The sequence below is a fragment of the Chiloscyllium plagiosum genome, chromosome 3, assembly GCF_004010195.1.
Source record: "Chiloscyllium plagiosum isolate BGI_BamShark_2017 chromosome 3, ASM401019v2, whole genome shotgun sequence".
NCBI classification, from domain to species: Eukaryota; Metazoa; Chordata; class Chondrichthyes; order Orectolobiformes; family Hemiscylliidae; genus Chiloscyllium; species Chiloscyllium plagiosum.
In genome coordinates this window covers 102,749,166-102,775,926 of record NC_057712.1, presented here as the reverse complement: position 1 = coordinate 102,775,926, position 26,761 = coordinate 102,749,166, and the positions used below count along the sequence as shown (strand labels likewise).

Sequence of the window (26,761 nt, the reverse complement as noted above, 5' to 3'; positions counted from 1 at the left end):
CCCTGATTTAGTGAACTTCACACAGGTCCTTCACACAGGTCCCTCATGCTTTCAGTCACCTGCTTCACATGTACATGGCTGGAGTAAATTACTGCATGTACTGAAATCTGTATGGAAAACAAAAAAATGCTGGAAATCACAGCGCATCAGGCAGCATCCATGGAGAGACAACGAGCTAACACTTCAAGTCTAGATAACTCTTCATCCTCCTGTGATTTCCAGTATTTCTTGTTTTCAGAACATATATATACCTTCGTTGACTCACCTTGAAAGTCCTATGGATCTCCGGGAGCATTAATCACAGCCCACTGGATTGCATTTTGTGGATGTTTTCTCTGTAAGCACTTGTTGAGCTAATGCTCTTGTGTGGCAGAGCCATAAGCAGGAAATTTAGAACCCTGTCGTGCTGTGTCCAAATTTAAAGGGACAGTACACAACTGAGGTGCAGTTGGACAATCCCTTAAAGTGATATCAGGATTTTTGTCTATTAGCCAGTCCTTAATCTTTGCCAGTACACTACCTACTATCCCAGGTGTTTTAATTTTTCTAAACAAACTCCGGTGGAGGACTTTATCAAAAGCCATTTGAAAATATTACATCCATCAACTCCTCTTTATCAATTTTGTTAGGAACATCATCTAAAACTTCAACAAATTTGTCAAACTCAAATTGCTATTCACAAATCAATGCTGACTAGACCCCATCAGATCATTACTATCCAAGTATTCATTTATCGCATCCTTTTTAAATTGTTCCAGCTTTCCCTACTACTGATCTAAAGTTTACAAGACTGGGTTATCTTTTGTTCCATTCTTAGATTATGAAGTGACAGTTGTTACTAGCTTCTAATCTGCAATAATCATTCCAGAATCCATAATATTCCACAGTAATCATTCCAGAATTCATAATATTCTGGAAAATGCATCAACTATCTCTACAACCACCTCTTTCAACATCGTGGCAGGTAGAATATCAAGTTACAGGGACCTATCAAATTGCAGCCCTATTGGTTTCTCCCATACAATGTTCTTACTAATACAATTGCCCTTCAACTCTTCATTCTCCTATAAAGAGAAATCAGAGTTAACGCTTCGGGTCCGGTGGCCCTTCCTCTGAATTCTCTTCACAGATGCTGCCAGACCTGTTGAGCTTTTCCAGCAACTTTTGTTTTTCTCTCTCTCTCTGAAAGTGTTGTACAATCAGTAAGTCCAGTCAAGCAGCTTGTGTAATATCATAAGAGTAAGCCATTCAGCCCATTATGCCTGATCTGCCATTCAATGAGATCATGGCTGCTCTGATAATCCTCAAATCCACTTATTTTCCTTTTCTTCATAACCTTAGATTCCCTTCCTGATTAAAAATCTATGTCAGTCTTGAATATAATTAATTAAGCAGCCTCAATAGCCCGTTGAGATTCACCACCCTCTGATTTCTCTTTACAGATGCTGCCAGACTTGCTGAGATTTTCCAGCAACTTGTTTTTGTTTCTGATTTGCAGCATTCACAGTTCTTTGAGTTTTTACTTTCAGAGAGAGGTCACATGATCTATTTGTGGATGTAAAGTACATTAGCTTTCAACACATACGGTTCAGAGAGAGCCTGTCCCAGGCCAACAGCCTCTCTCTTAGAAACCCACCTCATCAAGGGTGTGTGTGTGTTGGAAACCAGTGGAAAACCTTATGAATGCAAGGGGAGTGGCCTTAAAGGAGAAGTCTAAATCTACACCTCTGCCTTCAGAAAAAAAAGAAAATTAAACCAGCTCCAACTGATCCAGGAAGAAAGCCAAGTTGTAAAAGTATGCATGGAAGGGACTTCAGTTGCATATTAACATTTGGACACTTTGTGAATGATTCTTTTTTTCTATTTTACAGTTACTTGACAAAAGTATTGATAAGAAAACACTCTCCAGAGATTTAGATTATTTTTCAAAAAGAGTAATTGGACACAGTACACATTTTAATCCTTTGGTGAACAATCAGCTATTTTGCAATAAACAACTTCTTTTTTTGTTAACTAAAGGAGATTTGCTGACTTTTAACACTTTTCTTTCTACCATAAGAATACTCTAATTCAAAAATTGTTTAGTTTTATTTCACAAATCTGGCTGATTAATAGTGATATATTAATATTACATTTGTCAACATTGATTTCAAGAAAAGAACCATCCTTAATTGTACTTAACAAAGAGTGGATCACCTCATTGGATAAATAGCACACAAAATCCAACTGACTCCACAGCAACACCAGAATAAGATCAGTTCCTCCAGTTCCTTATTCCCAATTCCCTGGCTTCATTTTAAATCTTGAACAATCCTGAGCACATCTTTCTCATTGATTGATATTCTATCGATGTTCCATTTAGCTCTTCATTTTCAGGCATTGTTCGATGTTTGTTGATATCTTTGCTCACAGTAGTAACATGAAGCTTCTGTAGTCTGCCTTCATTGAGTTCAATCTCTTTTCACCAATTTAGCAGGCTCAGGTGTCTGTGGATGAAATGCTATCCAATATCAGAGTTGCCTGTTAATTATTTACATAGCTTTCATACAGCTTCATCAAGACTTAGTTTGCTGTTAAAATATTAATTTTAATGGCCATTTTTCTGTAATAAGAACAATGTCTGTTACAAATCAAGGACATCATTGCACTGACATCCATGTTAGATATATTGCTGTGTATTTGTTTCCTCAGTGTGTCTGTGAATTACACCTTTTTGAGCATATTTGAGAACTAATTTACTTTTTGCTGTGGCTATGGGTGGCTTGCAGGAAAGTGGAACTAGTATAGATAACAGTGTATTTTTGGCAGTTCAGACACGATGGGCAGAGCGGCCTATCCTGTACTCTGTAATTCTGTGATGAATAAGTGGGTATTTTTATAACTGATTACCATTTTGATCCACAGCACATTAAATTGCTTATACTTTAACATATAACATATTAGCTTTTCGTGACACTTGACATTCCATTGAAGAATATTCACCACACATTTGTACAGTATTTTTCCTATTATAAGTTCTCATGTCCACATTTAATATGAATACCTGCCTTAGAGACTTCACCATTCTAACATCAGGACATTGCGTTCACACAATATTTTTTAAAATGCTTTCTCAATTTCTTTTTATTTTGAGTTATATGTGGAATTGTCATTATCCATTCACGTTTTCTTGTCAGTACCAGAATCTTGCGCCTTTATTTCAAAGTTGTCCAAAATAGTTAGACAAATACTTGTTGCTAAATGAACATCCAAAAGATCAAAACTTAAAACTTTGCAAGATTAAGATACGACAGATGCTGAAAATTAGACATAAAAATAGAAATTGCTGGGAATACTCAGCAGCTCAGGCAGAATCTATGGAGATCTATGTTTCAGGACAATGATGTTTCATCAGATTATGAAAAGTTGGAAACATCATAAGTTTTAAGCAAGTGAAATTAGGGAGCATAGAAAAAGAACAAAAAAATATCCATGTTAGGGTTAAAGACATGAGATATTATATGTTTTGAGGCTACGGTTAGTGATGGAAGATAGTAGGTTGAATAAAATAAAGTGTTAGATGCAATCATCCCAATTTCTGAACTATGGCATGTAAGTTAGGAAAATCATGTGAGATGTCCAGCGAGCACCTATCACATTGACTTCATATGTCGGGTTGGGGTTAAAATGGGGAGACAAACATTTAGACGAATGGGTTGGGTGGGAACATGAGAAAGTTTAAAGCTAATGGGATTGACAGGGGGAGCTATCAAGAAGGGAAATATTTACATTTGGGGGTGTGAGAGATGGAGCCTGAGACTCACAGTCCAAAGAGCAACCACTGTTTTCTTTTCCCCCATTGTGCTGTAGATGACAGAATGGAGCCATCAAACCTTGAGTGAGTAAAGCAAGTGTTTTTTTCTGTGGAGGGGGGACTTCAATTTTAAGTGATGTTTGGTCATTTGAAGGCTAACAATGTTACACAGCCACACAGCTAAAACAACCTGCAAACACTACATGCTGAATGTTAAATGTAAACACCAACCTACAGTGAACAGTCAAATTCCTCGTCCCCAAGCACTCTTGATCATATCATGCAACATTGCAGATCAATCCCAATAAAGACTGTAATGGGCAAGCAATGTTTAACAATCTGGAAAGATTGGGCCTAGTTGCCAAAGTAGGGAACTCCTTTCAAGTTCCCATAGGCTGCACATTATGCAGGAATATCTTACTTCACATCTCGGACTATGAAATATTGTGTAGCAGTATGGATGGCTTGGCTGTGTACCTTCAGTGTACCTGTGGTTAAGCAGGCATTTGCTCATAACTGATGATGAGTATTGAACATATATTTGTAAATGTGATAATGTGTTTACAATGATGGGTCACTCATGCCAACCATCTGCCCTCAGACAATCTACTTTCTTTCCCTGCCACTATGTCTCGGTGTACCCTATGTTCCTCAGCTGGGGTAGAGGGAGCCTGCCTTTCAGTGATTGTGGTTGGCCTTGAAGTTTGGCTGGGTCACTCTGGGGATGTTTGTGATTAGAGGGTCCAGGCATACTGAAAATGGCCTCTCTCCTTGACTTGAACTCACCCAGGGCAGATGGTGGCAGGTTGGGCGTACTGAAGGCCTGGCAATAGCTGGAGTGTCCTGGGAGGACACCTTGAGAGCCTGTATGTAGTTCATCCTCTCCTTGGGTGTCCACTGGCACTGTCCTGTCTCCTTGTGAGGAAGGGGCACCGGGCCTGAGGTCAAGATCAATCATATGCCTGTTGCCTTGCTGTTGGTGATGGACACCAATGGCTAGAATGATGGAGTGCAGGTCTGTGTGTATACCCAGCAGACTCTGAGACTACCGAACCTGGCTGTGCATGACAGCAACTAACCTGTCCATGGAGAGAGATATTTACTCACATGTCTGAGGCAGCAGGGTCCCAACTGCATTTCTGTGGTCCTGCAACTTTTGTGCTAGTATACCCTGTGCCCTTGACAAAACTGCCGGCTGCTCCTGTATCTGCTTACGCGTACCAGTTAGGTCACGGATTGTGGACATCACGGTATCGTCTCCTGCCTGGGCTCGAGCAAGTGCCTGATCTCCTCATCTTTGGCTATCTGCAGAGTCATGGGAGTGGTGAACCCATCAGCAGGACCTTCCAACTCTAATGTCGCTAAAACACCCACCGAGGTGTCAGTATCTGAGTTGGTGGAAGGTGCAAGAGGCAGCATTAATGGTGCTTCCTCAGAAGTGAAAGAGCCAATATCTAGTGTCCTATCCTCTTGGCTGTGAAGACCACACTAATGTCACTGTACCTGCAGCAGGTAAAAGAGCAAGTGCATCACAAAGTTGTGGCATGTTAAGAATACATTCACATGCTGGGTAAAGGGCTTTTGCCCGAAACCTGATGAAGGGCTTTTGCCTGAAACATCGGTTTTCCTGCTCCTTGGATCCTGCCTGACCTGCTGTGCTTTTCCAGCACAACTCTAATCTTGACTCTTATCCTGAAAATGCTGAGCACTTCCATGTACGGCTAGTGGGTGAATAGGGCTAACATGAGAATAGCGGGTGCCATAGGAATGTGGTGCCCAGTTAGTAAGGCATGTGTACAGCAATCATGTCAGAAAACATGCTGGACCTCATGGAGACAAACATTCTATGAAGCTTGATGTAAATAACACTTAGTTGATTTCTAGTGAGATTTAGGCCAATGAGTTTAAAAGAGGTGTGAATGAAAATGAATTTGAAAACAAAAACAAGGGACTAAAGCAGAAACCAAATCTGATCAATGATAGGAAGCAAAAACAGACAAATAAAAAATAGAATTTACATTTGTAACAGTGAAACCTAACGTTCAGTCTGTAAAGTGCCTCATTGCAAGATCAGATGCTGTTCCTCAACCTTGAGGTGAGCTTACTGAAACATTGTGGTAGGCTGAAGGCAGAAGTCAGCAAACAGCAAGGTGGACAGTTAGAATGATACCCAACCAAAAGCTTGCAGTCATGCCTGCAGTCTAAATGCAAGGTGTTCCATAAAGTGATCACCCAATCTGTAGTTGATTCCCCCACAGTGTAAAACACCTTTGTACTAGCCCACTGACTCTCAGTGCTACCTTGATTACAATTCCTTAAACTCTGAGGTTTCAAATCATTTTTCTTGTCTCCCTCACATCTGTAGTGACAATGCAAACTTCCATAGCAGTGATTTTAACAGAACTTCCGTCTTCTTCAATTAATAATTCTCGCTGTCCACCCAGCATCATTAACCTTGGTTGACAAGGTAGTCAGCTGCTCGCATTCTTCCTTTCTTTCTCAAAATCATATTCATCTTGTCCTCATCTTCAGCCCCACCAGGGTCTGTATTTAATGGATCATCTTTTTTGGTTTCTGCTGTCCCAAGCATGATGTCACCACCAAAAACAACTTCTTCTTCCATCCTTTCCAGTATTCTCAGAGGATCTGTCCTTCAAAACATGGTCCCTCATCAATGAACACCCCCAGCAGCCCATCCCCTTTCCACAAAGAAAATAGGACATGCAAGACTTGCCTTTTTTAGCTTCTATCTCCTCATTGCCTTAAACACATCTTCCACATATAAAAGTGGTTTATATGTACTTTTTTCAATAATGTATGTATTGTCCATGATATGATCGACAAAGACTGTTAACTATTTTTAACTATGTTACTGTCCTGATTATTTAGATTTGAATGACTGGTCTCTATTCTGATGCTGGTGGAAATAAAGCCAAGTAGATCTAGACAAGTTCTATTTGCAAAAATAACCGTCAGCTTCCAGATGTCTACCATTTCAGCACACCACTGTCTTCCCTGGCCAATGTTTCTATTGAAGGTTCACTGCAGTGCTCAAGTGGAAGCTGGAAGAACAGCATCACATTTTTCACCTGAAGACCATGCAGCCTTCAGGACTCAATATTGAGTTCATTAATTTTAGGATGTGAACACCTTCTTCCATTTTGGTTACTCATCACCACCCGGATCCCAGGCCCTGTTCTGACATGGACAGCTTTCAGTACAGCTACATGTGGTCCCCATTATCAGCTTTTCTCCTTCCCTGGCTTACTATTATCCAATCCATTGTCTGCTTGAATGTCTTTCTCTCCCTCTGGGCTTTGGCTTCATCTGTCATTTCTCCTTTACACAATCCAATCCTCCCTGTCTTCAGCATATATAACATTTCCGAGTAACTGTCAGTTCTGAGGAAGGGTGACTGAACCCAAAATGTTAACTCTGCTTTCTTTTCCCCAGTATTGAGTTTTTCCAGCAACTTCTGTTTTAGCTTTAGATTTGTGGGCGGCACGGTGGCACAGTGGTTAGCACTGCTGCCTCACAGCGCCAGAGACCCGGGTTCAATTCCCGACTCAGGCGACTGACTGTGTGGAGTTTGCACGTTCTCCCCGTGTCTGCGTGGGTTTCCTCCGGGTGCTCCGGTTTCCTCCCACAGTCCAAAGATGTGCAGGTCAGGTGAATTGGCCATGCTAAAATTGCCCTTAGTGTTAGGTAATAAGGGGTAAATGTAGGGGTATCGGTGGGTTGCACTTCGGCGGGTCGGTGTGGGCTTGTTGGGCCGAAGGGCCTGTTTCCACACTGTAAGTAATCTAATCTAATCTAATCTAACCTAATCTAGATAGGCTTTGGCATATTCATTAATATTCCCTGTCCTTATTAATTATTTCCATAGTAACTGTTACTCATTAGTTTTGAGTGCTGTGATTGACATGTGAAACAAAGATGACTGAAAAGTCCTAAATTGTATCGACCCACCTTAATTGTTCTTTCAATTTATGAATCAGAACAAGGAATACCATCAGAATGTCAAATTGAGAACGTGGTTCCTGAGCTACAAAAAAAAAGCTTAAAAATTACTGACAGGATCAGAAAAGGAATATTAGGGCTCAGTAATTTTCTTTCTCTATTTATTATAAAATTAATAAAGATATACAGTCAAGACATGTAAATAGTAGAATAGCAGTAAATACATACTACAGTCAGTATGAATAGCTTTTACTTGTGAACAATCAGCAATTTTAAATTACAAAAATCTGAATCATGTCATAGGCACAGGAAATGCATAAATTTATGCCAAATATTCAATTGTTCCGCTTGTTTATTCAGTTAAATAAAATATTGTACCAAACATGGAATCCTGAGCAAACAGGAAAGGAACTTTATTGAAACATTCCACTCACAGGTGTGGCGTACTTCAACATGCTTTATAGATTATAAATTGTTATTTCAGATAAAATGTATACAATTTGACCTATTAAAAAATTATATTGATTATACATGTACAAAGCCTACAATAGCCACAAATTGCTTTGGCACTCTTGTTGAGTGATTAAATAAATGTAGACTACAATAAATATTTCTGGAGATAAAAAGTGCTTAAACATTGTAACGATCACATTGGAATTAACAGACTGACCCTGCCATCATCGTGTTTCACTTTGTGTGGTTACTGTGAGCCTTTCATATACTATAATTTTGTAACCTTTGCTAACTTCAGTCACCTAATGTAAACTCCTTTTCTAATAATGGAACCACTGACATTTGTGAATAATGTTTTATAAACTATCGGTATATTCAACATTATCACCATGGATCATTACATGGGTGAAAGTCACATAGTCCCAGAATGCCCCGGGGTCTGCCTTGTGCTTAGCTGAGGTAGCCTTTACGAGCATATAACTGGTTTGGGGTCTGTGCGTACAGAACTGCACATTTAGTGAGATACTGGTGCCTGCAAGACTGTCACTAATGAATGTTTTGAACATGACTGGGGAAGATGAGATAAAAGGTGTTCTTTACTGTGCATTATTCTATATGCAGTAGACTAAAGTTTGCACTGCCTTGGTCTTTTTAACAAATACTTCAAAACATTTTTCTTCAGCATGCTAAGTACTGATTAAGGTTTCTACAGGAATCTGACTGAAACCTACGTGAAGCAACTCAAGGGCAGTCAAGGCTGGAAGTTACTGCTGGTGAGAATAGTGAACAGACATCTAACATATTTGGTTAACAGTCCTTAGTTGCGTACTTAAAACTAATTGATAAGTGTCATAATTAAAGCAGTGGAGGACTGCCACATCAACTCCTCAATGAGTTTTACCAACATTCAGTAAAGGGAATGTTTTACACTTGCTCAGTAACTTTGGGAAAGTCTGCCTAACGCATATGTTAATGATTTTGGTATTATTGAACAAGGCACAGTGTTGAAAATTGTAACTGTTATCCAATCATTTCTTTACAAGACCAAATGAAGCTGCAAATGGGCATTGACAAGAGGGGATCTAGGCTGAAATATCACGGTAACAGATTGAATTTGATGTCAGTGAATATAAAATGATATATTTTACTAAAAAGATTGTAATAGTGGCTACAATCTACTTGAAATGCAAGTAGACTTGGTGTTTTTGAATAGTGGAGGACTTGATCAAGCAGGTCGAAATAACATTAAAGGCAACACATCAAGTCTACTTTAAAAAAGTCAAATAGAACTCTACGTGTTTTCAAGAGATACAAAAATCCAAGTGGTAATGATATTATACTGAAAATATTAAGAGGATCTCTGCCCAATAGGGAAGTTATTTTAGGGAGGATACAACAGGATGCTGCTGGTTATGAAGAAATGTAAGTATGAAGGTAATGTGAAACAATTTATTTTCTTTATGAGGACATATATAAAGTGGCAACATGGTAGAAGTATTTAGAATCATGAAAGATTGGAACAGAAAGGATAGCAGCAGAGTGTGCTACAGTAGTTGGGCAGTCTGGAATAAAGAATGCAAAATTGAATGTTAGAGATTTTTAACAGTAAGCATGGGAAAATTCTTTACATAGCTAACTTGGAGAGTGTGAAATTCACTTCCAGTGTTGGGGTTTGTAGCAGAAGAAAATGCAAACTATGTTGACCCAGACAGGAGTTTCATGGGAATACCATCACTTCCAAGTTTCCTAATGCACTATCCTAGCTTGGACATATATCACTATTCCTACATTGTTACTGGATAACATTTTGGAAGTCCCTCCCTAACAACAAACCACATAAATTATAGCTGCTGAAGAAGTCCCAACAATATGCTGTCAAGAGCAAAGAGCATGACCAATAAATTCCAGCCTTATCAACAGTGTTGACATCCAAAGAAATGTAAGAAAAGCATCCAAAATATATTGGATAGATGTATGAAGGAAAAGACTGTAAAGGGATACAGAAGCAAGGGCAATTTGGATAATCTGCTCAAATACAATGAAAGATACCAATAGAACTGGCTGATTTGTAACTTCTCTCAGTAGATCAAAAACTGTGTCCATTCATTACACAGGTAATCTCATCACTTTTATAATCTTTTGACGATCTGCTCTAAGAAACACTTATTTTGGGAATATTAAACTTTGAAAGAGAACACATTTAAAATCTCACTACAAATAGTCAACAATCAGAATTTTCTTGCCCGTTTATCCTTATCTTGTCATATTGCTTAAACAAAATCTAGTCTTAATATTTCACCTTTCTTGTCTGACTTTGACTGTAACGTTGGTGTTAACACTGGTAGATTTATATCTGTTGGTTTCTGCGGTGCCCTGAGCTGAATGCAGTCTCTTTTGAATATGTTGCTGGTGAGAGAAGCTTGTGTCCTCTCCTTGGACTGACCCAGACTCTTGAATATCAACGTCTGTTGACGAGAAGGTGGTAAAAAAGCATGTCTCCCACTATTGACCAAAAAGGGTGATGACACATTTGTCCCATGATGTGGTGTTCCAAACCAATTGATTTTTTGACTGAGTTTATCTTTGAAAATACCTTGCTTGAGTTTTGGCAATGGGTCAATTATTGCAAAATTGCGTACATCTTTCTCTGGATACCTCCAATTGGCTGTTGTAGATTGGTCTTCCGTTGCTTGGAGAAGATCTTTAAATCTGGTTTCATGATGGGCTGCAGGGCTTCTGTTGTGTCTTTTGCTCTCTAGCAAAGATCTGGGTGTTTTTTTGCCAGGACTGTCCATTGTTTGTTTGAGATTCCATTCAAACTCCTGTTGATTTATTGGTTGCAAATAACCACCCTGCTTTTGTTTTTGGAAGTCTTGTTTTTTAACTGCTCCACAGGTTTCTTCTGATTTTCCTTGAAACTCAGAACTTGCTTGATCAGATATCACTCTAGATGAAGACTTGGGAGGCCCAAGGTACACCATTTCCCGACTGGCAAAATTAGAAACTGCAAGTGATAGAAAATGTTTTACACTTTTTGAGTTGTTAACTAGATCTTAATGGAAATTAATTTTCATCTTGATAACTCTTCTGTCAAGACCTCAGAAAGTGAACTAAAGCTCATTTCATTGAGAAAGGTATTCCAATGTGACTGAGACTTAGATCTAGATGGATAGCCAAACTATCTCAACAAGAATGTGGAAGAGTTCTGAGCACCGGAAGTCATGCTTTTGCATACATCATTACCAATATATGCAGGGTTATGTTTGTGGTCATCCCAGGCATTGTGCATGTGTGTTTCCTGGAGACAAATAGTCATTCCAATGGCTGCATGTCCCCATTTGAATCAAGTTTTTGCATCAGATGTCATTGGTGGTAGTGGGAGTGGTGGTGGTGGAGGGGAGGGTTGAGTGGCTTTTAGAGGGGGCCAGCTATTCATGCAGATTACAGATAGTAATCTAATATATGCCCAAAAGTACATAAAAACATTGGAACTGTCAAAGTTGATAAGGAACTGTAAAAGTGTGCAAATGATTGTCAAAATTGTCAAAGCTACTAATAATGTCACAGAACAGTCAAAGCTATCAAACAATTCAGAACACAAATGTTTCTATAAGAGATTGGTTGAACAAAATTCTATGTATTGACTTCCTTTTTTCAAATGCAATTATTTTAAATACTGACATCCACATTATTTATGGCAGCACAGATCCTGAGGTTTGCCCATGGTGAGTACTACAGGGATTGACAAAATAAGATGGGTGTGACACATGGGTTGGCGTAAGTTGGCACTAGGATAATTCATAAATAATCAAGTCAGATTACACTTCTGCAATATTCAACCAATTCAATTTAATGAAGTGGTATAAACACCTCAAATTCAAGTGTCATTAAAAATTCCATTTTCGTTCACAACAAAAATATGCTCATCATAAGGTTCCAGTTATACCTTCTGGGAAGCAGTGGTCCTGTTTTTCAAGAGAAATTGCAATCTCTTCTTCTTTAATAACCTCTTCCATTGCAGGGATATGTGTGTTCTGCTGCTCCTTTGTCTCAGATTCTCTATCATTCTCCTCATGTGCCTGCTCAGCAGTTTGCTTATTGCCATGTGACGCTGATGGAAGATTTTGATCTGGACTTCTCACAGCTGACTGTTTGCTTTGCTTCATCATTGCATTTTCTCTCTATGAATGGAAAAAAAATTGTGTACAAAACAACTTTCTTTGCCTTGCTTCTAGTATTAGATTGCTGCAAGAGGGGCTCAGCGCCTCCCAGATATTTTATCCAAAGTGGGGAGGAGACTATGGTGCTCTAGGGCATTCAGCTCCTTGCCTTAAAAAAATATTTTTTCCCTAATAGGCAGAGAGAGACTCATGAGAAATCCCATTCACTCTCCATTGGGACCACATAGACAGTCTGTAAATGATACCCAATCATCAAAATTAGACCAATATCTCAGAGCACTGGGGAGGTGACCCAGTCTGCCCTTTTGAAAATTGACTTTGTCTCAGAGGGAAAAAGTAGTTTTAAAAAAACACTACTTGTTTTTAAAGGTACAAGCTGTACCGCAACTCTACTTTGAAATACACAAGATGAATTGTACCAATACATCTTATTCACTAGTTTTACTGTTTATTTTCTTCTGGGCATACCTTAGCCATCTCCTTCCCAGAATAAAAAGTCAAAGGGTGTAGTTTTCCCATTTTGTTTGGTAAAGTGTTGGAGCGAGTGTGTTCTAACTAACGTTGCTACCCCACCACTAAGAATACTTGCCCACTCATCTGCCATTCAGCTCATTAAGAGCTGAGTCTGGGTGAGTTTATCAGTGAATCACAAGTCATGGTCTAGATCACCAAACGTTACTGTCCAATCAGAGAATGACAACTTCTAAAGTCTACCACTTCAAACCTACTCCTTGGGGTATCCAGCAATAAGAAGGTGAATCTTTTATATCTTCTTGTGGTTCATAGGGAGAGAGAAAGTCAGGGGACGGGGGTGTGTGGCATCAGAGGCAAGGACAGATGCCATGTCCTTGCTTTCCATCCCTGCCTCCAATTATCCCCATATAAGCAGGTCAACATGGTTTCCCAGTCGGAAGATTCATCACCTTTCTTAAAGAAGCAAAGAACTGAGGATGCTGGAGATCTAAAATACGCAGGAACAGAATTGACTGGAGAAACTCAGCAGGTCCAGTAGCATCTGTGGAGAAAGAAACAGAGTTAACAATTCAAGTCCCATGAGCCTTCTTCCAAAGCCAATTGCTGCAGGATTGAGAAGGTTGCTCATGGTTAATTAATTCAGGAAGTGGAGAGTGGGGCTGAGTTTTGTTCCAGTTCTCAACAAACTCTTTCCTCACTTGTCACCTCTCTTACCACCAAAGGAAAAGTGAAAATAGTGTCCAAAATTTCTAAGCCTTCTCATATAGCACTGATTCTCATTAACTGGGACCAGACTTGTGTATTTTTGCTGCACTGTCACAGCTGTTTGAATGCTGTGTTGCTTGCCTTTAAATAGGGAGTAGCATGGTGATTCAGTGGTTAACACTGCTACCTCACAGTGCCAGGGACCTGAGTTTGATTCCAGCCTTGGGTGACTGTCTGTGTGGAGTTTGCACATTCTTCCCATGTCTGCGCAGGTTTCCTCTGGGTGCTCTCATTTTCTCCCAGAATCCAAAGTTGTGCAGGTTAGATGAATTGGCCATACTAAGTTGTCCATAGTTCAGTGATGTGTAGGTTAGGTGCATTAGTCAGGGGGTAAATGTAGGGTAGGGGAATGGATCTGAGTGGGTTACTCTTTTAGGGTCAGTGTGAACTTGTTGGGCTGAAGTGCCTGTTTTCACACTGTAGGGAATCTATGAATGAAGTTTAATGATTACCTCTGTTGGCATCTGACGTGTTCTAATGCTGCATAGAAATTGTTCAACATCCTACAGCTTTGAGGATTTTTTTTCAGTTTGATTTAATGAGTGTTTAGTCAATAATCTTACTCAGTTTTTTTTCTGCTTCATCCTTAATTATAATAACCATTCAGCGAAACACAGTAATTGGATACAGAATGGGCTCAAAGGTGGAAGACAGAGGGTAATGGTGGAGGGCTGCTTTTCACATTGGAAGCCTGTGACCAATGGTTTGCCACAAAGATCAGTGCTGGATCCACTAGGATTTGTCATTTATATAAATGATTTGGATGTTAACATAGTAGGTATAATTAGTAAGTTTGCAGATGACACCAAAATTGAAGGTGTAGTGTACAGCAAAGAAGGTTACCTCACATTACAATGAGATCTTGATCAGATGGGCCAAAAGGCTGAGGAATGGCAGATGAAGTTCAGATAAATGTGAGGTGCTCCATTTTGGACAAGCAAATCAGGACAGGATTTATACAGTTAATAGTAACATCCTGGGGAGTGTTGGGGAACAAAGAGACATTGGAGTGCAGGTTCATAGTTCCTTGGAAGTAGAGATGCAGCTAGATAGGATAGTGAAGAAGGCATTTGGTATACTTTCCTTTATTGGTCAGAGCATTGAGTATAGGAGTTAGGAGGTCATGTTGCAGCTGTACAAGACGTTGGTTAGGCCACTTTTGGAATATTGCATGCAGTTCTGGTCTCCTTCCTATCAGAAGGATGTTGTGAAACTTGAAAAGATTCAGAAAAAATTCATAAGGACGTTGCTAGGGTTGGAGGATTTCAGCTATAGGGAGAGGCTGAATAGGCTGGGGCTATTTTCAGTAGAGCATTGGAGACTGAGGGGTGACCTTATAGAGGCTTATGAGGGGCATGGATAGGATAAACAGACAAGGACTTTTCCCTGGGGTGGGGGAGTCCAGAACTAGAGGGCATAGGTTCAAGGTGAGAGGAGAAAGATATAAAAGGGATGTAAGGGGCAACTTTTCCACACAGAGGATGGTGCGTGTATAGAATGAATTGCCAAAGGAAGTGGTGGAGCCTGGTATAATTATAGCATTTAAAAGGCATATAGTTGGGTATATGAATAGAAAGGGTTTAGAGGGATATGGGCTAGGTCCTGGCAAATGGGACTAGATTAGGTTAGGATCTCTGGTCAGCATGGATGAGTTGGACCTGAGGGTCTGTTTCCCTGCTGTACATCTCTCTATGAGTCTATAACTGAAATACACCATTCAGCCCCTCGGGCCTAATTTGGCATTTTATTAAGGTGGAATATGGGTCCTGTAGTTTTGTTATGCAAGTTTAGCTTTCTTTCCCCATTTGCATCTGCCATTGCTCTGTCCACTTCACCTGACTCAAGCCTTTTTTTTTGTTCTGCCTGCAATTTCATCACTGCATCTAGTTTGGGATCACCTGCACCTTTGACCACTTTGCACTGAGTCTCTGAATTTCACATAATTGGAAGCATTCATTGTCCCAATACTGAGATCTAACTGGGCCACTCAATACATTACTCCTTCTGTCGGAACTCCTTTCAGCCATTTTCTCATTCGTTTGTAAATTTATCCTGAATTACTGCAGCTTTGAGTAAAAGCCTTTCCTGTGGAATTTTAGCAAGAATGTTTTATGGTTTAGATACTCCAGATTAGAAAGCTTTCACAGAATAACTGGGTTAAGATTGCTCAGACAGGGTCTTATCATTCTGAATCCATGCTAACTGTTGTTAACTTTGTTGTACAGGTAATTCTCAAATTTACTACAAAACTACTAATTCTATTACTTTAAATGGTGGGTCTCAAGTTGCATAATTCTGCTTGTGACTTAATTTAAATATAAGGACCGAATTAACCTGATGTCTATCAATCGATAGATGTCTCTAGAATGTTCATTAACTAAATCTTAATGATTGTCAACGTTTTACATATCAGCTTAGTCTGTTTTAGCACACTTAACAGAACTATCATCTACCTCTGATAATTTAATCTCACTAACAACTTGTTTTCATGTATATTGAAGTTGCACTTTGGAAATGGGGAGATATAGGGAGAGGTACTATTAATGGGTCTGCTACTCATCTTTTTAAACTTTAGTGGAAGGCCCAGAAAAAAATACCAGCTAAATCAGCTAAAGCTTTAGTCTAAGGAGTCTCAGGGAAGAAACTGAAAGGACATGAATACATTCAGGATTGTAGGCCTGTCAGAGTTATCATTATTCTATTATTTAGAGATCTTCATTTACCCTTTTGACATTTACTCAGGTTTAGCTCGAGATATCAAAGCACAAATGAGTCAACAATTGCCCAAGTGCCAAATTGCACAGCAGATGACATATCACTGATCTCATCAGAGGATCCTGTATCAGGTTATGACTGTAAAGGATCCAAAATGGAATGCGTTCAAGCATTGTAACCCTGGTTCGCAGTAGGCACTCACCCACAGCACGAGATCACCCACAATGCAAAATAAGTTAGCTGGTTTTTCCATAAGAACACAGTGAGACCTGTCTGGGGAATTTGAAGATCAGTGCTGTATCATGGTGATGATATACATGTTTTAATTTTAAGGAAGCTTCAGAGTTGTTTCCTTATGAGCACAACTGTAATCCTCAGGAGGGGATTAAAATTACAAAGGCTACATACCCATCGTGGAGTGGACTTTTCTTGACTTTAACCTGCTCAGTCAAGCAGTGGGAACAGGCACCTGCCTAAATCTGGACCACTAGAATTTTACATTGGCAATTTGGGTCCCAAAGATGATATTAAGATGTGGCAATTTTAATTCAGTTGTATGATTGAGAAGGGCCAAAATGCATTCCAAAACCATTTATTATTTCTATAGTCTTCTCATGTCCCACAGAAACATCTGTTTCCTGTGTCCACAAGCCCAGCCTCTTCACAGTGAAAGACAATTGGAGGCAGACCAAAACGGTCTTCTTCACAGAACATCACAGTTCTTCATTAAACACCACAAATGTTGATACCAACACCACAGGTCACACTTCATGGGACAATTCCAGCAACCTGTCCTGCCCACTATCAAGTTTTGACAGGCAGCCTCTGAATCATGCAGCTTTCTGTCACTCTCTGACACACAGCCTGAGTGGCTAGTGTAGGGTAAAGGAGGTCCTGGCAATAATGTACTATGGGACTTACCTCTAGTTCACATTGTTAATCTCTCAAAATATTCAGAGTTACATATGGGAACAGGGGTAGGCCTGTTACAAACAGAAACAGGAGTAGGCCATTCAACTCCTTGAGTCTGCTCCTCCGTTTAATAAAGATCATGACTGGTCTGACTTTAACTTTAAATCTGCATTCCTGCCCACTCCTGATAACCTTGCCAAGAATATTCCACCTCCACTGAAAAATATTCAAAGTCTGCTTCCACCAACTTATTGGGAAGAGAGTTCCAAAAACTCATGACCCTCCTTGAGAAAACATTTGCCTCATCTTTGCTTTAACTGGGTGACCCCTACTCTATACTCTCATATAGGAGGAACCATTCTCTCACACACCTACATTGTGAAGGCCCAAGCAGGCTATATCTGTTTAGTACTGACACCTGTTGGCTATAGTCTCGCAGTATTCATTCCCAGACCTGGCGTGTCTCGACCTCAAATAAGCAGTAAAGACCTTCTAAAACGAAGAGGTAGGCAGGATGCAGGAGTATTGTTTCTCCTGGCTAGGGCTTCCAGAACAATGGGCTATGGTCTCAAGTCAGCAATAGGAAACCATAGTAAAGGAGAAGTAAAGGAGAAATTTCTTCACTTAGAAGATGGCGAACCTGTGGACACCTCCACCTCCACTATGGTGGTAAGTTGCTGAATATATTTAAGGAAGAAATAGAATTTTAGAAGCTAAAGGCGTTAAAAGATATTTGGAAGAGAGCAGGATATGACATTGAGGTAGCGCATGAGCCTTGATCATCTTGAACGGTGGAGCTGGGTCAATAGGCCAAGTGGCCTATTTCTCCTATGTTTCTAAGAGATAAGGAATATCAATGTTCCTGCTGTGTTGGCCTTTTACTGGGGGAAATGTTTTCTGCCTGATCAACGCATAGAGTTTTATTTGATAAATTCCATACTCTTGACACAATTTTCTATGCAGTGAAGAAAAGAACAAAAATTCTGGATAATAAATCACAAACAGATTAGAAGAAACAGACACTATTTTTCAATAAAGAGGATTAATCTAACATTCTAGAAAGAGCTGCAAAATAAAAAAGTAAGCGACATTTTGTACCTTTTTGTTTTTTATTCCTTTTTGGTATCGAGCCAGTTTTTTCAGTAACAAATAATAAGTTGCCATGTTGGGGGATGGCCTGTTATTGATCAATGTGTTAGTAATCTCTTTAAGCCCAAAGCCTGTTTTCTCAGCCATAAAGTTTAAAACCATTGAGTTCAATTCATCCAAACGCAGTCTAGAAAATAAAGACATTATCACACAATGAGGTTATTGCCAGGATGTCAGTAAATCGTGATTTTCCTGCATTATACCAAACATACTTGAATATCTGTAGGTTAAATAAAATCAAATGCTGGTAGTTCTTTCCTAACTTTGAAATAATTTTGTCCTATTTTTCTATCAGTAAGTTACTGCTCTTACTAGTTGAAATAAAGTAAGTGATAATATGATTCCGAAGAAAAATAAATTACCACAATAAGATACTTGTAAGAGATGTTATGTAGGTTCAACATAAGTTCAGTGGTTAAGAACAATGGCTTTAGTGCAAAATTATTGGAGTCAATTTTCTGGATACTAAGGGGTTTAAAGTACTCTTGAAGGGCTTCATTAAAGTTTCCTTGTTTTTTAAAAAAGTTAATCTTTGTAGACTGGACCTTAGCACCAAAAGCATCTTCCCTTTAAAAATGAAGTAAAGAATGTAAGTGGACTTTCAGGGAGGGAATGGGAGTATAGCAACCAATACACTTTTCTATGGAAATAAGGAATCCATCTCAAGATGGTGGATGTTTAACATCATCAGCTTCAACATATGCTGCCCCTCCTCACTAATTGTGGATGAAAATCAAACATTTTCCCCTTTTATCCCAGTGCCTCCATCTCCCCTCACATGCAGCTCTAGAAACATCCAGTGGTGTAAGTTAAATGCGATACAGTTGACCTTACAATGTTGCATATCTTCAATAGAAAATCTGTCATAAAATGAAATGACACTTAGAACTTACTTAGTATGGAAAAGCTTGAAGCTGTGAGGTGCTAGTGTTGCATTGGGGTGGACAAAGTTAAAAATCACACAACCGTCCAAAAGGTTATTTGGAAGTAGTACAGTACAATGAAGAAATACAAGACTTAATAGCAATCTAGGTTTGTTCAATACATCGCATCAGTTTTATGAAACTGACCTTTTGCTATAAATTTTGTCCGATGCTCCTGCCCCACCAGCTACCTGACAAAGCAGCAGTGGTCCGAAAGCTTGTATTTCCAAATAACCTTGTTGGACTATAACCTGGTATTGTGCGATTTTTAGCTTTGAAGAAGTTGGGAAGAGTTTGTTTGCTGAAATATTTTTTGACGCCTCAATATATCCCAAATGCATCTTTGATGCTTAGCGTATGAACAGATTGGATTTAAGAACAAAATCCTTCCTGAAGCGACATGACTGTTTTATTTTTCAAAATCTTATTTGTAACACATTTATTTTACAAAGTTTCAGAGGTTCCACAGTTCACTTTTTGTAAGTACCTGTTTTTGTAAACAACCGATTGGAGTGGTCTTCGAATGAAGCCTTCATTTAACCATTTTTCTTCCATTGCTTCTCTGACTGTGGGTCGTTTGGTTGGGTCAGGCTCAAGCAAGGAAAGCATAAACTGTATAGCCCCTGTTGAGAAAAGCACAGAGGTATGAGCTACATTCCCGGGGTGACTGATATGACAAATAGATGGAGGCTATGCATCATGTTTATGGTAAAGCTTGAGGGCTTCCACTAGGTCTCAGCCAAAACACTAAGTCTTCAACAAATAATGATCAGAATTCCACCTGTTTGTATCCGCCTTCATTTATACTCCAAGACCATGGTGGAAAGAAGACCTGTTTGCTTGTAGTTTTGTAGATAAAATCATCCTGTTTATAGCTTTTGCTTAATAAGAAGGCCTGAGACATTAGATTAGATTAGATTACAGTGTGGAAACAGGCCCTTCGGCCCAACAAGTCCACACCGACCCGCCGAAGCGCAACCCACCCATACCCCTACATTTTCCCTTTACCTAACACTATGGGCAATTTAGTATGGCCAATTCACCTGACCTGCACATCTTTGGACTGTGGGAGGAAACCGGAGCACCCGGAGGAAACCCACGCAGACACGGGGAGAATGTACAAACTCCACACAGTCAGTCGCCTGAGGCAGGAATTGAAGCCAGGTCTCTGGCGCTGTGAGACAGCAGTGCTAACCACTGTGCCACCATGCCACCCACAAATATGTCATACCTAATCTTCCTTTGAGCATGACAGAAAACAGTTTACGCTTACCCCTCTCCAAAAATATTTAAAATTATGGGTAAATGTGTACTAAAGTCATCAGCTGGACATTACCATTGACTGGAAACTGAGCTGAATTAGCAATACAAATGCTATGGCAACAAGCACAAGTCAGAGGCTAGGAATCCTGAAGTGAGTGAATGGAATGTTGGCTCTTATAATTAAAGAAATAGAGTACAAGGGTCAGGATGTGTTGTTGCAGCTATACAATGTATTGGTGAGACCATACCTGGAGTATTGTGCACAGTTTGGTCCCCTTATTTGAGGAAAGATATAGTGACATTGAAGGCAGTTCATAGGAGGTTCACTAGATTGATCCCAGAGATGAGGGGTTTGTCGTATGAAGAGAGATTGATCAATTTAGACCTATATTCTCCAGAATTTAGAAGAATGAGGGGAGATCAAATTGAGGTATTCAAGATGATAAAGGGTGTGGATAAAATAGACATGGTGCAGATGCTTCCAGGATGACGGGTCATAGTCTTAGAATAAAGGGTAACAAATCTAAACCAGAGTTGAGGAGAATCTACTTCTCAGAAAGGGTTGCAAATCTAGAATCCACTTCCCCATTGTGTGGTGGATGCTGGGACAGTGAGTACATTGAAGGAGGAGTTAGACAGATTTTTAATTGGTAATGAGTTGAAGGGATATGGAGAGAAGGAAAATGGGGGTGAGGAGCATATCAGCCATGATCAAATGGCAAAGCAGATCGATGGGCCGAATGGCCTAATTCTGTTCCTACATCTTATGAACTTACAAATCATCTGACAGCCTAAAGTCTGTCTACCAACTACGAAGCACAAGTCAAGAATGTCTCACTTGCCTGAATGAGAGCAACTCCAACCACACTCAAGAAGCCTGATACCAACCAGAACAAAGTAGCTCACTTGACTGTAACTCAATCCACCATCTTTAATGTTTAATCCCTTCACCACCAACATATAGTGGCAGCTAAGATGCACTGCAACAAGTCATGAAGGCTCCTTCAACCGAATCTTGCAAATCCACAACCTCTCCCATCTAGAAGGACAAGGGCAGTAGATAGGAATGCCACCTCCAAGTTCCACCCCAAGCCACATAACATCTCAATTCCATTATTTAAATAGCACCCTGGCTCCTGACTCAAACTTCATTCTGAATTGAGATCATTATCTTAGCGAACACTGCAGTGCTCTTGCTGATTGCAATTCTGGTCTCTTTCCTATCGGAAAGATGTTGTGAAACTTGAAAGGGTTCAGAAAAGATTTACAAGGATGTTGCCAGGGTTGGAGGACTTGAGCTATAGGGAGAGGCTGAACAGGCTGGAGCTGCATTCCATGGTGTGTCGGAGATTGAGGGGTGACCTTATAGAGGTTTACAAAATCATGAGGGTCATGGATAGGATAAATAGACAAAGCCTCTTCCCTGGGGTCAGGGAGTCCAGAACTAGAGGGCATAGGTTTAGGTGAGAGAGGAAAGATATAAAAGAGACCTACGGGGCAACTTTTTCACACAGAGGGTGGTATGGTGTTTGGAATGAGCTGCCAGAGGAAGTGGTGGAGGCTGGTACAATTGCAACATTTAAAAGGCAATTAGATGGGTATATGAATAGGAAGGTTTTGGAGGGATATGGGCCGGGTGCTGGCAGGTGGGACTAGATTGGGTTGGGATATCTGGTCGGCATGGACGGGTTGGACCGAAGGGTCTGTTTCCATTCTGTACATTTCTATGACTCTTTGACTCTATGAATGCATTGTCTTTCAAATAAAATGTTAAATTTTCTTTTTCAAATTAAAGAGTTTAGAGAGTGAACAGGAAGTGTGATTACACCACAGCTCACAGTGAGAAAATATTTGATACTACCGACAACAATGCTTTCCGTTTTTGTTTAGGCGACTTTGGCAGGGTGGTCAGAAATTGTAGGTAGAAGTGGGTACTGCAGATGCTGGATGTTTGCCCAAAACATTGATTTTTCCTGCTGCTTGGATGCTGCCTGACCTGCTGTGCTTTTTCAGCACCACTCTGATCTTTGTCAAAGATCGTGCCTATTCAGGTTCCCCAGCTTAAACAGTAAGAGCAAACAGATCACATCCATTAGCAGTGATCAATCAGTAAACTAAGACAGCAAAAAAAATTATCACAGCTGAGTATTTCACTATTGAGGCTTCTCATTGACCACTTCATCCAAGGCCTTCAGATATGGTGAGAAGTAAGTACCAGCAATATACAGGAGAGAGGTGGCACTTAAACAAAGAACTTGCATAAGCATTGGAAAGTGTGGGTTGGATTTTGCACGAGCCGCCTGTTATCAGGATTAAGTAGAGATCCAGACCCCACACTTGTCAGCAGAGAGGCCCGATGATGTGCTCTTCCCACGTCAGACTCCTAATTGACATCATGTACACACTGGCAGGAGGCTTCTCAATGCTCTTGACCTGTTCAGATGGATTTGCAGCTCCTGAGCAGAGAGAACCTATCCTGGTGCAACATTTGCCCAGCAGTGATTACCTTTCCTGGCCATGGCTCCCCTTTTGAGGTGTGGAGCCTTCAGTTCTGATGGACTTTTCTGGCTCTGCTTTAGTAATGGTTATCTCCATGCATGATGGGGGCAAGTACTATAAAGCACTCTTAATTGTATCGTTAATGATCTCACCTTGCTGCCTGCCTCTGTGGTTGCGGCAGGCTATCCACCTCCTGGGAAAGTTTTTTGTGGCAGGAATGCACCAGGGAGCCAGTGTGATGTAGTTACCCTCGCCTTTAAGCCACCAAAGGGCTGTGAAAATCCAGCCCTTTGTAAGTGAGCCTTTATGCACCTTTGGCGTAACTTAAGGTTGTGAGTAGTGCCAACGGCACCCTTTGGTGCCACAAAGGGCTTGCCCGCATAAAGAGGAACATGGCATCATTCAGAAGTGACAGAAAACAAGAACCTGTCTTGGTGATGGTGCAGCTGGAAGTGTGTGGTACAAAAGAAGATGAATCCTGCATTCGGGGAGTGGGCCTGGGGGGGTGGAGTGGTGCAATGGAACCTGAATCCTATCCTGCATTGAGCGGGAGGGATGGGAGTTGGATTGCGAAGCTTGGAGGGAGGCTGCAGGAGTGACACCTAAGCAGTGGCTCCATTCCACCTATTGTCGATGGATAGTGAGGAGGTGGCGATGGGAGGGGACGAGGTGGCAGGAGGTGGTGGAGACAACAGACCCAGCAACTCAGCTTCCGAGCATGGCCTCCCTGCTCAATGTGGCACAGTGCATAGGAAGTGTTGGTGACAAGGTAGCACCAGGAAGGGCAGTCATCTCCAGCGTCCTTCCCTTCCCTTCTCCCAGCCACCTCATCACCCTCAGGTTCCTTGAAACCTCTCGGACCCAGCCTGGAGATACCAGTGACACAGTCACATCCTGACACAGTAACATCTGTGGTATTTCCTGTCACAGCCAGCGGGCATCACGGGTCTCACCTACACATACACCAGAGCCATTTTGTTGTGATGGATAATCACTGCGAAAACATGACTGTACAGTGCTTCATTCCGGGCATTCGACACATTTGATACCTGAGGAGATCTCTGGTGGGATTGAACTAATCTCTCCGTTTACCATCTTCTGGTGCAGCTGCTTGATGTTAAATGGCTCCACGGTGAATGGTAATGTGCCGGTGAGCATCGCAAACATACTGACCCCACTGTAAAGACAAGACCACATGTACTGTGAGAAGTACTGTCCAATCAAAGCACACAAACGTAGCTGCACCTTATTTGTTGCTTCTCACATAAGGAGTGGCCAATAACAAAATGTTATTTGTTAACTATAACAAAATCTTACTTGTTAAATACTACCAAAGAAATAACCAATATTTTCAGACAATGATGAGAAGTAAAGCAGCAAACATCACTGACAATATTTACGATGCTATCAAGATCATGAAGAAATCAGGCAGAAGAAATTCTTTCTCTTATTAAATATAGACTGATGTTGGAAGTTGGAAACACAGGGATAAATTTTACTAACTTTGGCAGCTTCTGTGGAGCAAACAGCCCAGTAAATGTTTTGGGTCCTCATTGATTCCTGGATGGGTCTTGGCCAGCTTTTATTACCCTCCTTCATTTAAGATTTGATCTGCTTTTTTCAAAAAGAATAGGATATGGAGAAACTGGAAACAGCCACACAAAAACGAGAGGTCATGCGTTCAAGGTGACAGGAGAAAGGTTAAGGGGGATACTTTACACAGAGGGTGGTAGGTGCTTGGATCGTGATGCCCGCAGAGGTAGTAGAGGCAGGCATGGTAGATTCATCTAAGATGCATCTGAACAGATGCATGAGTAGGTGGCGAGCAGAGGGATACAGATCCTTAGGAATTGGGTGATAGGTTACAGTGAATTTGGATCAGCACAGGCTTGGAGGGCCGAAGGGCCTGTTCTTGGGCTGTAAATTTTCTTTGTTATCTGCCTTCTCATCATCTTACATGAGTAACATCAGGGCGGAGCTTTCTTTAAATCAGATATCCATTTGTTGTTTCTGCAAAACCACACCCTATCCTTAGAGAATAATGTGAATAGAAATAGAACAGAGAACATAGAACATAGAACAATACAGCACAGAACAGGCCCTTCGGCCCACGATGTTGTGCCGAACATTTGTCCTAGCTTAAGCACCTATCCATGTACCTATCCAACTGCCGCTTAAAGGTCGCCAATGATTCTGACTCTGCCACTCCCACAGGCAGCGCATTCCATGTCCCCACCACTCTCTGGGTAAAGAACCTACCACTGACAACCCCCCTTCCACCCTTCACCTTAAATTTATGTCCCCTTGTAACACTCTGTTGTACCCGGGGAAAAAGTTTCTGATTGTCTACGCTATCTATTCCCCTGATCATCTTATACACCTCTATCAAGTCACCCCTCATCCTTCTCCGTTCCAATGAGAAAAGGCCTAGCACTCTCAACCTATCCTCATACGACCTATCCTCCATTCCAGATGAGATTGGGCCACCCATATGTATAGCTTATGAGTACTGCGCTGGATATCAGCTCAGAAGTCAGGATGTGAGCTCTGCTTTCCGATAATCAGCTCTGTATGGAGCAGAGTTTTAACCCTCAGAGGCAAAAATGTAACTCCACAGTCAAAGACTCCACTGGGTATCTGCTACGATTCACACAAAACGCAGTGAAGGTCAGGGAGCTGGAGAAGGGCAACGGCAGAGAAGACAGAAAAGACAAAGAGAGAAAGTGCAAAACAATAGGAAATTTAAGTCTTTTAACACATTTTCAGCTCTGTCACTGGCCGGGCCAGTATTTATATATTCCTGGGGATGTGTGCATTACTGGCAGGGCCAGTATTTATTTATTCCTGGGGATGTGAGTGTTACTGGCAGTGCCAGTATTTATTTATTCCTGGGGATGTGTGCATTACTGGCAGTGCCAGTATTTATGTATTCCTGGGATGTGTGCGATACTGGCAGGGCCAGTATTTATTTAGAGCTGAAAATGTGTTGCAGGAAAAGCGCAGCAGGTCAGGCAGCATCCAGGGAACAGGAGAATCAACGTTTCGGGCATAAGCCCTTCTTCAGCTCTGATCTCCAACATCTGCAGACCTCACTTTCTCCTCAGTATTTATTTAATCCAAGGGATGTGGGAGTTGCTGGCAGGGCTAGTATTTATATATTCCTGGGTATGTGTGTGTTACTGGCAGGGTCAGTATTTATATATTCCTGGGGATGTATGTGTTGCTGGCAGGGCCAGTATTTATATATTCCTGGGGATGTGTGTGTTACAGGCAGGGCCAGTATTTATTTATTCCTGGGGATGTGTGTGTTGCTGGCAGGGCCAGTATTTATTTATTCCGGGGCATGTTAGTGTCTCGGGCAGGGCCAGGATTTATTTTTTCTTGGGGATGTGGGTGTTACTGGCAGGGTCAGCATTTATGTATTCCTGGGAGTGGGTGTTACTAGCAGTGCCAGTATTTATTTATTCCTGGCGATGTGTGTGTTACTGGCAGGGCCAGTATTTATTTATTCCTGGTGGTGTGGGTGTTACTGGCAGGGTCAGTATTTATTTATTCCTGGTGGTGTGGGTGTTACTGGCAGGGTCAGTATTTATTTATTCCTGGTGATGTGGGTGTTACTGGCAGGGCCAGTATTTATTTATTCCTGGTGGTGTGGGTGTTACTGGCAGGGTCAG

At 40.9% G+C, this 26,761-nt stretch overlaps 1 protein-coding gene across 1 annotated transcript in view; it reads right to left on the bottom strand.

Annotated features, from left to right (window-relative positions):
* Positions 1-8,050: 8,050 nt before the first annotated feature.
* LOC122548671 (hormonally up-regulated neu tumor-associated kinase homolog) overlaps positions 8,051-26,761 on the bottom strand; it is a 45,482-nt gene continuing 26,771 nt past the window's right edge. Inside the window, exons 5-9 of the mRNA XM_043687501.1 lie at positions 24,137-24,264; positions 19,813-19,948; positions 18,352-18,529; positions 12,153-12,387; positions 8,051-11,210 (exon numbers count right to left, since the gene is read on the bottom strand). Of these exons, the coding sequence (XP_043543436.1) occupies positions 10,477-11,210; positions 12,153-12,387; positions 18,352-18,529; positions 19,813-19,948; positions 24,137-24,264 (1,411 nt within the window). The 3' untranslated portion in view covers positions 8,051-10,476. The remainder of the gene's footprint in view (positions 11,211-12,152; positions 12,388-18,351; positions 18,530-19,812; positions 19,949-24,136; positions 24,265-26,761) is intronic.